The sequence below is a fragment of the Erpetoichthys calabaricus genome, chromosome 4 (assembly GCF_900747795.2).
Source record: "Erpetoichthys calabaricus chromosome 4, fErpCal1.3, whole genome shotgun sequence".
Classification (NCBI taxonomy): Eukaryota; Metazoa; Chordata; class Cladistia; order Polypteriformes; family Polypteridae; genus Erpetoichthys; species Erpetoichthys calabaricus.
The window spans coordinates 40,221,053-40,238,834 of record NC_041397.2 but is presented as its reverse complement, the minus strand read 5'-3'; the positions used below and the strand labels follow the sequence as shown (position 1 = coordinate 40,238,834).

General features: G+C 41.6%; 1 protein-coding gene across 1 annotated transcript in view; it reads right to left on the bottom strand.

Annotated features, from left to right (window-relative positions):
* Nucleotides 1-12,697, bottom strand: part of LOC114651032 (protein sel-1 homolog 3) — a 79,001-nt gene extending 66,304 nt beyond the window's left edge. Inside the window, exons 1-2 of the mRNA XM_051926537.1 lie at nt 12,624-12,697; nt 7,814-8,309 (exon numbers count right to left, since the gene is read on the bottom strand). Coding sequence (XP_051782497.1) covers nt 7,814-8,309; nt 12,624-12,692 — 565 coding nt within the window. The 5' untranslated portion in view covers nt 12,693-12,697. The remainder of the gene's footprint in view (nt 1-7,813; nt 8,310-12,623) is intronic.
* Between the last annotated feature and the right edge of the window lie 5,085 nt (nt 12,698-17,782).

Genomic DNA, 17,782 nt, shown 5'->3' with positions numbered 1-17,782 from the left:
CATTTCTTAAGTAGGACACCTTACATCAACTTGTATTTGATACACATAGTTTGTCAAGGTTGTGACGCATCAATCATCTCGGTTTGAAGGAAAGTTTTGGAGGAAAGGGTGAACTCTCAGTATCTTCCTTTCATCTCCAGAGACAAAGCTCCAGTCCCCGACAACATACTCAGATTTCTAAACCCAACATTAAGTTTTGCCCTTTTTGTTTTAAGTTTTTAAGACAACTTTAGCAGTCTGATGACCCAGGAGGCATTTGGGATAGACACCCCATGAGACAGCTAGACAGAGAGTGGAAGCGATTGTCCTTATTTAAATATTTTGAGATTTATATTCATTTTCTTGATCAGTTCGATAATAAATGGTGACACAGCTGGCATCACAGTTGTTTGGCTCTTACCAGGGGTGTCATTAGGATTTGCAGAGATCACGGTCTTAGCCCTCTCCTTGGCATATAGTCTTACTGTGATTATTACTTACTCTGACACACTAACGCTGACTACTTTCAACCAATCAATCATTTAACAGAAGTGTGCCTGGAAGTGCTACTGGAGCTCCTGTATGCTTCATCTTTCTATCCATCCATCTATCTATCTGTCTTTGAGGTCTGTCCAGAAAAAGTCCAGCCATTGTTAATATAACAAGAACAGTTTGGGTGGCATCAATGTAACCTGGCAGCCAAGGAGAGTGTGCTGGAATGCGCATGCGTGAACAATGATGACTTCACTGGACTAGTCAGTGGGAGTGCTAGACGCCATTGAGTGAGCATTTGTGCTGTGTGGCTGTCACATTCAAAATGACAATTGAATGGAGCAAAAAATCTGCATCCAATTTTGCGTTAAGCTTGAACTATTTGGATGATTCAGAAGGCTTTCGAGGGCAAAGCAGTGAGTGGCAAAACATCGAATCACTCAGGTGACTCAGCCTCCCTATAGCCCAGATTTGGTGCCCTGCAACTTCTGGCTTTTCCCAAAACTAAAATGACCTTTGAAAGGGAGGAGATTTCAGACTGTCAATGAGATTTAGGAAAATATGACGAGGCATCTGATGGTGATTCCAACAAAGGATTTTGCAGAGTGTTTTGAACAGTGGAAGAGGCGCTGGGAAAACATGAGGCCCAAAGGTGCCTACTATGAAGGGGACGGAGACGTCATTGTCCTATGTATAATGATTCTTGTATCTTCTTCAATAAATGTATCTATTTTTCATATTACATGGCTAGATACTTTCCAGACATATCTATCTATCTATCTATCTATCTATCTATCTATCTATCTATCTATCTATCTATCTATCTATCTATCTATCTATCTATCTATCTATCTATCTATCTGTCTATCTATCTATCTATCTATCTATCTAATAAGCTTCTGTATAAAGTCAGATTTCCCTCTGGATCCACCTATTACTTGGGGAGGGAGGGTTCCCCCTTGAAGTCGCACTATTGTCTATCAAATATTTCATTACAAAGAAGTGTGGGTCAGGCACTAAAGGCTCTGATGCCCCCCTTAGCGACTCCACTGACACTTACCTTACCTTCTTATTAAATTATATCGTCAGGGTGCCAGAGCTCTACTTCTGGCCACACTCTCTGCTTCTGCCATTGGATAACACCAGTTATGCAACTGATGTGGTAAAGAGGAAATTACAGAGAAAGCCATCTGCTCTTTTTGCATGTGTTAATGATCTGTTTTATGTTCTTAATTTCTGACTATTGCTTTACTGTTTTTTGTGGACTAAATACTTCAATAAAGTAAAATAATATTGAAGTTTCTACCTGCTTGCCATGTTCATTTCATTTTGCTCACTGAATATCAAGGTTGTGCTGAGTGAGTTACTGCCTTTAATGCTACCCTTGCTCAGTGCATATTATCATTTAACAGCAATTAAAGTGAAATGAACCAGGCCCGGCCTTAGGCATAGGCGAAGTAGGCGACCACCTAGGGCCCCGGCGTCCGGGGGGCCCCGGATTGACTCCTTGGTCTAATTTTCACGCATTTCACAGAGCTTCCAGGGGGGCCCCTGGACCCCCCTTTCGCCTAGGGCCCCATAATACCTAAGACCGGGCCTGAATGAACCAGTCTTTTATAAAAGAGTTGCACAGATGTGATGCCAGATAACTACACTCCTACCGCTGGCAGCTCTCCTGCTTGGACGGTAACAGTTCGGCCCACTGCTCACACCTTCCAGGTAATCAATCGCTTAAAAGCCCCTTTTTAAATGAGCTAAGCAGTAAGCAGCTAGAAATGTTCTGAGCTCAAGTCCTAGTGCTCCTCAAGTCTTGTGGTGTTTTGACTGTTTCCTGTAGTGTCTTTACTTTCTCCTTCTACAGCAGGCCTCTGTTAGCTTATGCTGCCTACCATGTTCACACTAATTCTTGACTTCTATGCAATTCCCAAAGCTCAATTGTGAGTACTTTGTATTTTTTAGAGGCAAAGACAGTTATCTTAAGTTTCAATTTGATTTGCTTTAGCAAATGTATCCCCAAACTAAGAACTAGTGATGTTTCCATACTTGAAGATCCATCCATCCATCCATTTTCCAACCCGCCGAATCCAAACACAGGGTCACGGGGGTCTGCTGGAGCCAATCCCAGCCAACACAGGGCACAAGGCAGGGAACCAATCCCGGGCAGGGTGCCAACCCACCACAGATACTTGAAGATGTAATATTAAATTAGCATAAAAAAAGTTTCAGGGAAAGGTTTTGCTTCTTATATTTTGCTTTTAAAAGCTGATTAGTCTCCCATTACGTTTATGTCTTTTCGGACCAGTGTTCCCTAGCCTGGGTGAATTTGTACTCCTTGCATGTCCTTTGGCACTGGCTCTAAGGTGGCATTGATTGCCATGAGTCAGGACTATTCTGTTCTCTGCATAGGAACAAGAAAGAGCAATTAACCTCCAGAGGGGTAGAAACAGGAGCTTTCATGTGCAAATGCTGCATACGCCCTTGCAACACCTGTCAACAGCTACAACATCACAAAGGCACTGAGCTCCTTATTCTCAGAATTTTGTCTTCCTTTTATAGGCCCCAGTGCTCTGTGCACCCACTTGTTAAATATAGATATGACATATCAGGAGTGGGATCTGTTCCAGTTTAAAAATGGGTATGCACAAGGGGGATGTTTGTAGCCACTTACAGTGTCTAGAAAAAAGTATTCACATCTTGGAAGTTTCTACAATTTATTCTTATACAACATTGAATCACAGTTTGGCTTTTTTGGCATTGATCAATGGAAAATGAATATTTAATTTCAAAGTTAAAACAGATCTCTGTAAACCAAAGTAGGTTGATTACAAATTAAAATAAAAACGCTAACAGGTCAGTATTCAGTAGAGTCACTTTTGGTAGTCATAATAGCCTTGAATTTGTGTCCAAGGGTCTCTACTAGCTTTGAACTTCTGGACACTGCCATTTTCTCCCATTCTTCTTTGCAAAACTACTCAACTTCTGTCAGGTTGCGTGGGGATTGTGAGTGAACATCCTTTTTCAAATTCAGCCATGAATTCCCAATTGGATTGAGATCTGGTCTCTGACTTGGCCAGTGAAGAACATTAACATTGTTGTTTTAAAACCATTCCTGTTCAGCTTTGGCTTTATCCTTAGAGTCATTTACTTAATGGAAAACAAATTGTGCCCTAAAGTGTAGGTTTCTTGCAGACTGCATTTGGTCTTTCCCCAGGAGTGAGAAGCACCCTCACAGCTTGAAGCTGCCACCACAATGCTTCATGGTAAGGATGGTATGTTTTAGATAATGAGTTGTGCTTGGATTAAACCAAACATGGAATTTAGTCCGATGGCTATAAAGCTCATGTTTGGTCTCATCAGACAGTAGAATCTTCACCTTGCCCAGGGGTGTCAGTCCTGGTGAGCCGCAGTGGCTGCAGGTTTTCATTCCAACCCAATTGCTTAACTAGAAACCCATACTTGCCAGTCTCAGACCTTATTTAATTTTATGACTTGTTAGTCTGCGGAATGCACGGCTCTTATATCGTATTCCAAGGATATCATCCAAATGATTTGAAGCCTAAAACGGATAATTTTCAGTCTGTCACATTTTTCAATTAAGTGTTTTATTAAATCAAACCGTGCATGATGAACACACACAGAGGTAAATGGAAACAAGCTAGCTGGAGAACTGCTGGCTGCTTTGTCTTTTGCATCTTATTACTAAATAAGGAGCCATTAAAACACTGAATGCAGCTGTTTAAGATTGAAATAAGCAATTAAAGGTGGAGAACCTTGACAAGCGAGACCACTAAAATGAAGTATCAAAGTGTCACTTAAGCAATAAGGGCTTCATCAGCAATAATTGACTTCTCATTAGGAAACTGGGCTGGAACAAAAACCTGCAGCCACTGCGGCCCTCCAGGACCGACATTGCTCACCCCTGATCTAGCCAACTTCAGAGTCTCCCACGTGCCTTTCACTAAACTGTAGACAAGATGTCATGTGCGTTTTTTGACAATGGATTCCACTTTGCCACTCTCCCACAATTTTGTGACTGGTGAAGCACTCGGGCAACAGTTAGCTTGCAAGTCTTTTAGCGCTATCTAAGTTTTTTGGTGGCCTCATTCACTAATCTTCTACTTGCATGACCACTCAATTTCTGTGGACAGCTTGCTCTAAGCAGATTTACGGCTGTGACATATTCTTTTGATTTCGCTGGATTCCAAGTGGTTTGGTGACTCTCTGGCTAGGGATCTGATGCCAGTTCGAATCCCAGAAACGCCAGAAGTGATTTTACTCCATTGGGCCTCTGAGCAAGACCCTTGTCCTGCAATTCCTCCATCCAGGGTATGACATTAATCTGCATCCAGCCCTGCAAGCAGGTCCTTCAACTTGCAGGGAAAACTTGGGGGTTGGTGGCAGGATTGGCACTCCAGCCACTGTAAAGAAAAAAAAAACCTCACCCTATTCAGTGTGGTGCTGAGGTGTCACCCATTGCATGGCTGCAGTCAGATCTCAATCCGGGTGGTTTGCAGTGTGGTGGGTGCGACAATGCGCCATAATCAGCGCATGCTCTCAGCCTCCTCCTCAGATAATACTCAGTAAGTTGAAAATTGTATTGTCTCCATCCTCTGACTTGTGCTTTTCAATCACGTTCTCACAGAGTTGCTTGTTCTTTTGTCCTCGCTGTGTCAAATAGGCCATGATACTGACTCCCCACAAGCTGGACCTTCCAGATAAGGTGAATTTATACTACAATCAACTGAAACCCCCTGACTACAGACAGGTGATCTACACTAATTCTAATTCTGATCTAACTAATTCACTGACTTCTAAAACCAAATGGCTACACTATGATGATTTAGCTGTGTCATACTTAAGGGGGAGAATACTTAATTATGTTGAGTTTTAAATTTGTAATTAATGAATTCTACTTCACAGAAATCTGTTTTCACTTTGACGTTAACAGTTTTTTTCTGTTGATCAGTGTCAGAAAAAGTCAAAAATAAACCCACTGTGCTTCAAAGCTGTATACTGTAGGCGTTATAAGACCCTATAATGGTACCCACCCTGCACAGTTCTGTAAGAGGTACAGCAGCATGGCTAAGTGTACTCAGTGGTGAAGATTCATCAATATGCAGTGTATCACTGTGCTCTGTGTATTTAGTACACTTTGAACTCAGATAAATGATCTGTTTATGAAATATTAATCTTTCATATGCAATATATATTTTTTATTCTGCTCATTTGTATGTTATATTGCTTCCTTTTCATTTTAATTATACATTCTTGTTTTTTTGTTTTCACTGCTACATCTGTCTGTGACAAAGAATTTATTGGGCTCTCCTGGGAGAAACACACTGAGAAAGTGCTTTGTTTCCATAGATTTCTACTGCAGCTGTGGGGCCTACTTAAATACTGACTTGCTTATTACACCAAAACAATATTATTATCTTAAAGATACAAAAAAGGGGTCGCCACACACTGACATTTGAAAACCCACCACCACTGAACCTCAGACATGCTGGAGCACCATAGCCAGTGATCTTCTCAAACCTGGGGCTTTTGAATTGTTGCCCTTCATAAGAATTGTAAATCACATATTAATCAGATTACTAGGACAGCATTTTTTCACTTAAGAAATATATCAAAAGTTAGACCTCTTATAATGGATGCTGAGAAATTAGTTCACGCTTTTGTTTTAAGTCGACTAGATTACTGTAATGCACTCCTCTTAGGACTACCCAAAAAAGACATCAATCGATTGCAACGAGTGCAGAATGGAGCTGTGCTAGAATCTTAACTAGGAAAAGAAAATCCGAACACATCACTCCAGTTTTGATGTCACTACATTGGTTACCTGTGTCATTTAGAATTGTTTTTAAAATACTGCTTATGGTTTACAAAGCCTTAAATAATGACGCTCCATCCTATATTTCAAAATGTTTTACACCTTACACTCCAACTCGTAACCTTAGATCTTCAAATGAGTGTCTGCTTAGAATTCCAAGAGCTAAACTTAAAAGAAGTGGTGAGGTGTCCTTCTGCTGTTAAGCACCTAAAATCTGGAATAGCTGACTGATAGGAATTTGCCAGGCTAATACAGTGGAGCACTTTAAAAAACTGCTGAAAACTCATTAATTTAACATGGCTTTCTCATAACTTCATTTTAGTTTAATCCTGATGCTCTGTATATTCAATTAATTATCATTATTGTTCATGGTGGCTCCAAAATCCGTACTAACCCCTACTTTCTCTGCTGTTCCTTTTCCGGTTTTCTGTGGTGGCGACCTGCGCCACCACCACCCGATAAAAGCACCATGATGTCCCTACATTGATGGATTAAAGACCAGAAGTCCACATGACCATCATCATCAAGTTCTTCCATGAGAACCCTGAATACAATGAGGACTGATTGTGAGGTCATTTATGTTAAGTAGAATGCTTGCAGGGGGCTGGGTGGTCTCGTAGCCTTTGAACCCCTGCAGATTTTATTTTTTTTCTCCAGCCGTCTGGAGTTTTTTTTTGTTTTTTCTGTCCTCCTTGGCCATCGGACCTTACTTTTATTCTATGTTAATCAGTGATCCCTTATTTTAATTCTTATTTTGTCATTTTTTTTATTTTCTTCATCATGTAAAGCACTTTGAGTTACATTATTTGTATTAAAATGTGTTACATAAATAAATGTTGTTGTTGTTGGCATGCTCCTACAGCCACTAGACAATCTAAAATCCAGTGCACCCTGAGCATCTCATCTAACAAATAGCAGCAGCAGACGGACAGTCAGTCATACAGAGAAAGCATTCTGCACCACTGCAGCTGGATTCTTAACTGCCCACATTCAATGATTTAGACCAAATGATTCTTTAACAACCCTTGTGCCCTGTGTTGGCTGGGATTGGCTCCAGCAGACCCCTGTGACCCTGTGTTTGGATTCAGCGGGTTGGAAAATGGATGGATGGATGGATTCTTTAACACAAGGTTGTGTATCTGTTGTTGTGGTTACTTTGTTACTGTTGTGTCCGTTTTCAGTGCCACTTCTCTGAACTGAACCTGGTCAATTTCTGGATATAACGCTCTCTTCTGTACACTCTAATAATAATGCTGTGCGCAATTTCCTGGCAACACTGTCTATAAATACAAGTTCATGAATTAACAACTCTTTATGAGTGTCATATGTCTAGATTACTAAATTAAAAAAGAATCTACCATACTAGCTTGGTATGTGACCTTTTAGACAATACCTCACCTGCTTGACCTCCAGTTTAAAATGAAGAAACAAATCTAGAAGTTATTCTACTACTCTTATAAATTGCATTGTTAGGTAGTTTTACCGCAAACGTGCATGAAAGTTGCATATTACCTTCTTCCACACTGCATTGTGGAATGATGTCTTTCTTCAATTGCCACAGCAGATAAACATCCCAGCGAGGGCACAGGTTGTGTTGTTTGAAAGGTCGACTAAGTGGGGGAAGTGGCTGAAGATCAATGGCCATTTTAGCACTGCCATTTTGATAGGGTCCAGGAGAAGTGCCTTTAGTGAGCCAGACTCGAAGCATGACGTTCAGTATTATCAAAGACTTGCGAATCAACCAGTCTTCTCGGAAGACAATGCTGTCTGGAAGATCCAAGTGAATCCTCTTGATCTTTGGAGTGTTGGTAATACAACTCCAATGTTTTATGAAAGTGCGGAAACCAATTTTGTTTTCTGAAGAAGCGAGTACTTCCAAGGAGGCAACAGAAGGGTGGATACAGGAGTACTGGACTTGAAGGAAGTATCTAAAGATGGGTTTTGAGGGTGGATTCAAAATCTTGATGGAATTTTTCATCTTGCTGAAGTTACAGCTTGAAGGCATAACCTGCAGAAGCATTAAAGGAACAAAAGTTCAGGTCAATACAGTAGATTGGTTTAGCTTGGACTGACAGAGAACTCTGAACAATGTGCATGCATCCATGGTGATGAAGTGAATACAGAATAATGGAAGAATAATAACAGAAACAAAGAAGCCATGGCATATGCAAGAAAAAAAAAAAGCCTAATAAACTTGAAAGTGTACGTTTTCCAGCAGAACCCAAACTTCTATTATAAACCTATCCAATCAAAGCTGTCAAAAGTCCTGATTGGTTAATATGAGGAGGACTCGATCACAGCAGATGTCTAATAAATCACTTTCAGGAGATCGCACAGTTGATGTGTTACTGTTGACATTGGCAAGAAAACTATTAACAGCGTACGCTTGGGTAATATACCGACGTCGGAAGAATTACAACACTCTCTGAAGCTTCTTGACCAGGGTAAAAAAACAAAAAAACAAAACACCGGTCATGCAGTCTCCTTTTTATTATATAAAAAATAATAATCTTTTACATGCACATGCGCACCACCGTGCACACGAGCACTTAACAAAGGGAACACATCTTTCAATTGAGATCATTTTATAGGGTGGTCCAGATCTAATGTTGCAATTTTCATTTCACTATAACTTATTAAGTTTATTACATAGAGAATTCACAGCACCTGCCCTGCACATAGAGATTTCACTTAAAATTCTTTTTGTTACCGATAGATGGCAGCACCTGCCCTGCATTCCAAAATGGCGGGGAGACGGTTGTCAGTCGAACAGTTACATAATTAGATCTGGACCACCCTGTACATTTATATGTTAACAGTTACCAAGCTGCAAAAATGAAAAAATCCACATCGAGAGCATAAAGTGAAACAGTGGTAAGGATAATTATAAAAGAGAAGTAAAAGATGCAGTTTTGTCGAAACAATATCCAGCATTTTCAAAAAATAAAAAAGTATGAATTCATTTAAGACGTCCTAATTCAAGGTGTTCATAAGAAATGTATTGATTTACTTCATGAGGTAGAAGTATATAATAAAGAATAGATGCGTCAGATATTTGAAATATTATATTATGTTCACCGATTTAATAATAATAATAATAATAATAATAATTCATTACGTTTATATAGCGCTTTTCTCAGTGCTCAAAGCGCTATCCACACAGGGAAGCGAACCCACAATCTTTCATAGTCTCATTACTGCACAGCACTACCACTGCGCCACCTGTGAGAATTTAAATGTTTAAATTCTATATTCTCGGTCATAATAGAAATTTGACATTTTCCAGTCTGATATGGGTCCATAGAGGGCTAGATTTCTAGTGAATGATCTAATATCAAAAATAAACTCACATCCATAATCACTGACCTTGAAATAGTCTAAAACGAACTCCCCACATGCTTATGTTTGAAATGTGTCATTTAACCTTAATCAAAAATATATATGTTAATGATTATCAACCTCGAAAAAGCATGGACCGACACTCCACATGTCTACATTACGGGCACCTCGTGTCTCATTACGGGTCTAAATCGCTGGGGTTGGCTGACTTGGCGCGCACAGCTTCAACTCCATCACATCATTTCTGCTGAAGACACCTAATGGTTTACGCTTCATCATAAGGTTGTCAAACATGCATGGTCTAGAAATTAATGTTTTGTTTTTTGGGGTCTAGGTGGGTCAAAAATGGGGGTACCCGAAAAAAACTCGACGTCTTGCGTAACTAAACACCAAGACGAGTCGGACGATATCATAGTCAGTGATTCAGGAGGCGACACACAGCAATAAAACAACTTAAGTGATTTCAGAACTTGAGTAAGCTATTCCTACGAACACAATAATGATTTGAACAAGCACTCTGAGCAACCAGTAAATGCTGCACTTAAGCCAGATGAGAGTGACCTCACAGATTGTCAGCAAATGGCTGATATCACCGCTTCTCTCAGCTTGAATGTGCCGTCCAGTACAGCGGAGTCCCGTAGCACCGACATAGACGTGAACAGCAGTGTGGTAGACTCCGAAGCCAGTGCGTCAGGTAAGACACAGCAAACAACGCTAAACCCGAACCAGAAACCTCTCTTCCGGTCTTTAATTCTATTTTGTGCAAATAAGAGACCCCGAACACCCCGTTACATACTGTATTATCTTTTTGTTACAACGTCCTTTTAAGATATTTCATTTTTGTTAGTAAACTGCGCTATTAGAATCAAGCTTGATTTCCCGCAGATGTGGTTTTGTATTTTTTCCACTTTAATCCCAGTAGGCCTTTCTTATTGACACATGTACAGTACAGTAATGTTCATAATGGGTGGCGTAGTGGTTAAGGCTTTGGACTTTAAACCGTAAGGTTATGGGTTTAAACCCCACTACTGACACGGCGTGACCATGAACAAGTCACTTCACCAGTTGTTATTTAAAATGTTAATTGCCGTGGATTACAACATCAACACAATAAATAAATTAATAAATAATAATAATAATAATAATAGTCATGTGCCTGATGGAAATAGTGAGGTGAGGAAGAGCATGCTGAGCTTGGACACTCCGAGCCAGTGGGGCTCTTAATCCGGTTTTGACTACAAGCGTGCACATGTAGCACACACCAGAATGGCACCCCGCGAGTGTTCCATAACGTGGCAGGTTTTCATGGCTGTCATGGAGGCGATCAGGTTTCGACTCCTGCTTTGTTACTCAACCTTTTCTCTCCAGTACTCCCCTAGTACTTCTTTCTCTTTTAGTGAGATAGATACAGTAAGAAAAAGGACTCGAAACAACAAGGCCATCCATCCATCCATTCTCTTCCGCTTATCCGAGGGCGGGTCGCGGGGGCAGCAGCTTGAGGCGGAAGAGTGGAAGGCATTACAGCTACAACGCCAACCCCTGGTTCAGCGGATAATTGCTCCAGAGCCCTTAAGCTGCATCCCAAACACACACATGTGACACTTCATAGTGACTCGCGTTTCAGATATCTCATGTACATTTTACATTCTAATCTGGGAGGAAAGCTGGGCAACTCTTCATTTCATAATATATCAAAATGTCTTTTTGGTCAATTTCAGATTCCTAAAAGTATATTTCATCCATCCATCCATCCATCCATCCATCCATCCATCCATCCATCCATCCATCCATCCTCTGCCGCTTATCCGAGATCGGGTCGCGGGGGCAGCAGCTTGAGCAGAGATGCCCAGACTTCCCTCTCCCCGGCCACTTCTTCTAGCTCTTCCGGGAAAATCCCAAGGCGTTCCCAGGCCAGCCGAGAGACATAGTCCCTCCAGCGTGTCCTGGGTCTTCCCCGGGGACTCCTCCCGGTTAGACGTGCCCGGAACACCTCACCAGGGAGGCATCCTGATCAGATGCCCGAGCCACCTCATCTGACTCCTCTCGATGCGGAGGAGCAGCGGCTCTACTCTGAGCCCCTCCCGGATGACTGAGCTTCTCACCCTATCTTTAAGGGAAAGCCCAGACACCCTGCGGAGGAAACTCATTTCAGCCGCTTGTATTCGCGATCTCGTTCTTTCGGTCACTACCCATAGCTCATGACCATAGGTGAGGGTAGGAACATAGATCGACTGGTAAATTGAGAGCTTCGCCTTTCGGCTCAGCTCCTTTTTCACCACGACAGACCGATGCAGAGCCCGCATTACTGCGGATGCTGCACCGATCCGCCTGTCGATCTCACGCTCCATTCTTCCCTCACTCGTGAACAAGACCCCGAGATACTTGAACTCCTCCACTTGGGGCAGGATCTCGCTACCAACCCTGAGAGGGCACTCCACCCTTTTCCGGCTGAGGACCATGGTTTCGGATTTGTAGGTGCTGATTCCCATCCCAGCCGCTTCACACTCGGCTGTGAACCGATCCAGAGAGAGCTGAAGATCACGGCCTGAGGAAACAAACAGGACAACATCATCTGCAAAAAGCAAACCGGACCCCCTCAACACCCTGGCTGCGCCTAGAAATTCTGTCCATAAAAGTTATGAACAGAATCGGTGACAAAGGGCAGTCCTGGCGGAGTCCAACTCTCCCTGGAAACGGGTTCGACTTACTGCCGGCAATGCGGACCAAGCTCTGACACCGATCGTACAGGGACCGAACAGCCCTTATCAGGGGGTCCGTTCAACAAGGCTGCCCGTTCAATTATTGCCTCTCACCGACTATGTGAGCCTGAGCATGGCACTTAGCGTGCTTTTTGTAAAAATGCATGTAAATACAGTAGTTAGGTACCTATAAAGTGCCTTGTAACTGTGTTTGCTAAAGAAGGATGCTATATAAAGGAAAGGTTGGTTGTTTAAAATTTAGTAAGGCGGAGACAGTCATTTACCCAGAAGGTGACAGCGAAGAGAGAAAGTGTCACAAAGGCCTCAAAACTTCTGTACAAGAGCATCTTCATCCTCAGTGTCGTACAGGCTGCAACAAAACAAAGAAAAAATAATACAAGAGAAAAAAAAAAAGAAATATGAATCAATGTAAAGTCAGGAGGAACAGACAAGATTAGATAAAAACAATCCAATATAACTTAAGGAAACAACTACGCTATTGCTCCAAACAATACTATTCCCAAGGACCAAGGTCCGTAATGAAAATGAAGCCAGTTTAATAGCATTGCAAGGATCAAGTATTTTGGACTAGTTAACGTTTTTAGAAAATGACTTAAAAACATTTTTAAAAATTGGAGGATTTGGTCCCTTATAATAAGGTTACCTTTACAGAAAGTTGTGGTAAGAAATAATCGTTCATAATTATGCAGCACTGCAATGCATTGGGATTGATGGTGCGGAGTTAACTGCTTGCTCCAGATGTGGCCAAGATATTCTACAAAAGCATGCATGTTTGGTCTAAGTCAATTCTGCAAGTATAATGAGTGAAAAGGACATTTGTGCTGATATCTCTCTGTTATAACGAACTAGATTGAAGTCTCAGGTGGTTACTATCGGTCTGCACGTCCTACCGGTGTTTTCAAGGGCTTCACGCTCACATCCCAAACACCCGAGAGGTAAGTCAGCTCGATCTAATTTTTGCCTGTTTGGATCTGTGGGTGAGTAGACCACGTGGCTTACTATTGCCCGGTCGAGGGCGGCTTCGAGAGTGGTGTGTTATGATAAACCGCAGGCTCTGTGACTTACCTAATATCGGATGATTAACCAGTAAGTCATTACTAATTTAGAAATGTGCATATACCAGTTTGTAAAGTGTAGCGCACTGGATTGACTGGGTAGATGAATGAATAAATGAACGAATGAGTGAATGAATGGGACCTGGTTGCGGTGTCATCCATGACAGGCATCATACATAATTAAAGCTTATGTTTGATGAAGAACATGCCCATCTGTAGAAATGATACGTTCTCTCTGCGCATCCTGGATGATTATAGCACACAGACAGAATGGTGACAGAAATGCGGCAAGTTTTTCTTTAGCTTGTGTATTCGTTTAAATCCGGGACTGGACGCTAACCTACCACGGTTTACACTCGCACGTGCAGTTCGAGTTTATATTTTCCTTTCTTCCTAATTGCTCTTAGTTGGAGGAATCCCACGCTTCCCATAAACCCGTGATATGGCGGTGTCGCTCAATAAAGCTCCGAACTGCGTTCGTGCTGCTATGCCGTCTCCTACCTTCTTATCGGTGTGCATCACTCCGGCTAAACTCTCCGATTCATTTTTAGCATTAAGCAGGTTCTGTTGATAAAGCACCTCCAGATGTGATCAACGGAGCAAGATTCAAGATTCTACGTGAAACCGATAAAAGAAATGAAAAGGAGAATTTCGTGACTGGCAAAGGTGTTTCTCAGATTAGTCCACTCCGGCCCTTTAAACGTCATGAGCACCCAGCCCGGGACAGGAGATCCGGGATTGAATAAAATCCCAACCCTTAGCAAACACATTGCGCTAACAGTCGACTTCAGCGCTGTAAACAGAGGGCAGTTTGGCTTTAGCGCTTGAAACTGGGTCTCCGGATTATTCCATTTTGAGATGCGCGTTGAAGTTGGCACTCGTCAGGTACAGACCACCGACTGCTTTCATTTTTAAGATGTAGTGTTTATCCAATACCAGGTATGAAAATTGGGATGGCTATTGGGTCCTGTCAAGCAGGCGAAGAATTTCCGCATGGGGAGGCGCTATGATGTAGTTATGGTTAGAGATTCTGCCCCGTTGATCCAGATATCGAAACCTGCACCTGGGAGCTTCACTTCTCCTCGTGTAAAGCCGAGGCCCTACACAGTATTAGTAGTGTTCCTAATAATTTGTCAAGAAAGTGTATTTCCAAAACATGAGCAATAGGGCAACATGTCGGTTCAGAACGGGGTACAAGTCAGATTGATGTAATCCCACATAACCTTACTGATTGATGATGGAAGTGGCTGTGTCACATCATGGACTCATAAAGATGGGCAAACCAAGTCTTCACACTGCTTCTCAGGAATGGAGACAGGTGAGGCAACCATTGTTGACATGGCTGGACAGTGCAGGGTTTACCAAAATCACAAAACACTCTCGAGACCTGTCGGCAGTAGGTGTGGGAAATGGGAGCAGGTAGGCAGTCACAGCAGAAAAATCCTATAGGCAGGCAAAATAATAGGCTTAAAATATATTATATATATACAGTGGTGTGAAAAACTATTTGCCCCCTTCCTGATTTCTTATTCTTTTGCATGTTTGTCACACAAAATGTTTCTGATCATCAAACACATTTAACCATTAGTCAAATATAACACAAGTAAACACAAAATGCAGTTTTTAAATGATGGTTTTTATTATTTAGGGAGAAAAAAAACCCAAACCTACATGGCCCTGTGTGAAAAAGTAATTGCCCCCTTGTTAAAAAATAACCTAACTGTGGTGTATCACACCTGAGTTCAATTTCCGTAGCCACCCCCAGGCCTGATTACTGCCACACCTGTTTCAATCAAGACATCACTTAAATAGGAGCTGCCTGACACAGAGAAGTAGACCAAAAGCACCTCAAAAGCTAGACATCATGCCAAGATCCAAAGAAATTCAGGAACAAATGAGAACAGAAGTAATTGAGATCTATCAGTCTGGTAAAGGTTATAAAGCCATTTCTAAAGCTTTGGGACTCCAGTGAACCACAGTGAGAGCCATTATCCACAAATGGCAAAAACATGGAACAGTGGTGAACCTTCCCAGGAGTGGCCAGCCGACCAAAATTACCCCAAGAGCGCAGAGATGACTCATCCGAGAGGTCACAAAAGACCCCAGGACAACGTCTAAAGAACTGCAGGCCTCACTTGCCTCAATTAAGGTCAGTGTTCACGACTCCACCATAAGAAAGAGACTGGGCAAAAACGGCCTGCATGGCAGATTTCCAAGACGCAAACCACTGTTAAGCAAAAAGAACATTAGGGCTCGTCTCAATTTTGCTAAGAAACATCTCAATGATTGCCAAGACTTTTGGGAAAATACCTTGTGGACTGATGAGTCAAAAGTTGAACTTTTTGGAAGGCAAATGTCCCGTTACATCTGGCGTAAAAGGAACACAGCATTTCAGAAAAAGAACATCATACCAACAGTAAAATATGGTGGTGGTAGTGTGATGGTCTGGGGTTGTTTTGCTGCTTCAGGACCTGGAAGGCTTGCTGTGATAGATGGAACCATGAATTCTACTGTCTACCAAAAAATCCTGAAGGAGAATGTCCGGCCATCTGTTCGTCAACTCAAGCTGAAGCGATCTTGGGTGCTGCAACAGGACAATGACCCAAAACACACCAGCAAATCCACCTCTGAATGGCTGAAGAAAAACAAAATGAAGACTTTGGAGTGGCCTAGTCAAAGTCCTGACCTGAATCCAATTGAGATGCTATAGCATGACCTTAAAAAGGCGGTTCATGCTAGAAAACCCTCAAATAAAGCTGAATTACAACAATTTTGCAAAGATGAGTGGGCCAAAATTCCTCCAGAGCGCTTAAAAGACTCATTGCAAGTTATTGCAAACGCTTGATTGCAGTTATTGCTGCTAATGGTGGCCCAACCAGTTATTAGGTTCAGGGGGCAATTACTTTTTCACACAGGGCCATGTAGGTTTGGATTTTTTTTCTCCCTAAATAATAAAAACCACCATTTACAAACTGCATTTTGTGTTTACTTGTGTTATATTTGACTAATGGTTAAATGTGTTTGATGATCAGAAACATTTTGTGTGACAAACATGCAAAAGAATAAGAAATCAGGAAGGGGGCAAATAGTTTTTCACACCACTGTATATATATTGCTTATTGTTTTTCACCCAGTAATTCAGCAATCTGGCTAATTATAATGACAATGCCTGTCTTGTTACTATTTGTTCTGGTGATGCACACCTTAAAAATGTGCTGCACGAGTTGCACTGTTGTGGACTTTTTGTGAAACTAAAACAGACTAGCAGTGTAGCAGAACAACTCATTAAATATTGTCATCCAGGGTGGGATTCTTCTGGCCTGCCCAAAATGTTCAGACACAGTCATAAGAAGGTTCCTGCAATAATCTTCACCAATTTTACACACATACCATTCTGTCTTTCAAAAAGCTGGTACTTTCTCTAATAAAATAAAAAAAAATTGTAAAGTTGGCCACTAAAGAGATATCAGATACTAAGAAGGAAGTAAAACACTATCAGTGTGAAGTGTTGCATTTAGAATTTACATTTGTTTTGCCTGTTTGGAAATGCTATGAAGCTGTAAGTTTCCAGACCTTATAAATCATCATATCGCTGGGAGGTCCAGATTTGACACCAGAAGCACCAACAAGAGACATGCTTTTGACCATTAAACAAATTGGCAAAACAAATTCCAAACAAAGGTTAATAGATAAGTTGTTGAGAAAGGACTTCAGATGAAAGAAAGCAAAACAAAGCACCCTTCAAGTGGACCAGCCAAAGGCCTGATTTCAGTTTCTAAAACTGCCAAGAAAAATGAAATGAAAAAAGGAGCCAAGCTGGCACCCCCCAACCAAGAGAGAAGTCATTGTTCACCATTTTGATTGATCTGTAACTTCTAGGGTCTTGCTTAGGAGAACCTATCCAAGTGACCTTTAGCTGGACACGGTTAGGGTAGTAAGAGAGGGGAGACCAGTCCAGAAAGGCAGAGGCAGTTTGGTCAAAGTCAAATATGTGCGAAATAAGAACTGCACAATGCCTAAGGTTATCTACTAAAATTTGAGAGGTCCAAACATTGTGAGGACCTTGAAGGATCTGAAAATACAAGTTCTGTGTTCTACTGTTTTCATGCAGCACCCCCCCCCCCAAGATAGAGTAATGGTTGATTATCTGTGTCGATGCTGTTCAACACTCAGTTTCTTACTGGCCGTAGCACAGTCTTCTCACCAATATGCAACTCATCACAGACTCCCCACCTTTGTATCGATTCTTTTCACATAAAATTCACCCTTTTCTATAAAATGCACTTAGCATTATGTTGATTCAAATTAATATATGGTAGCTATAATGAAATGCTATGCTACATATATTAAAAAAATGGGTTAAGGGA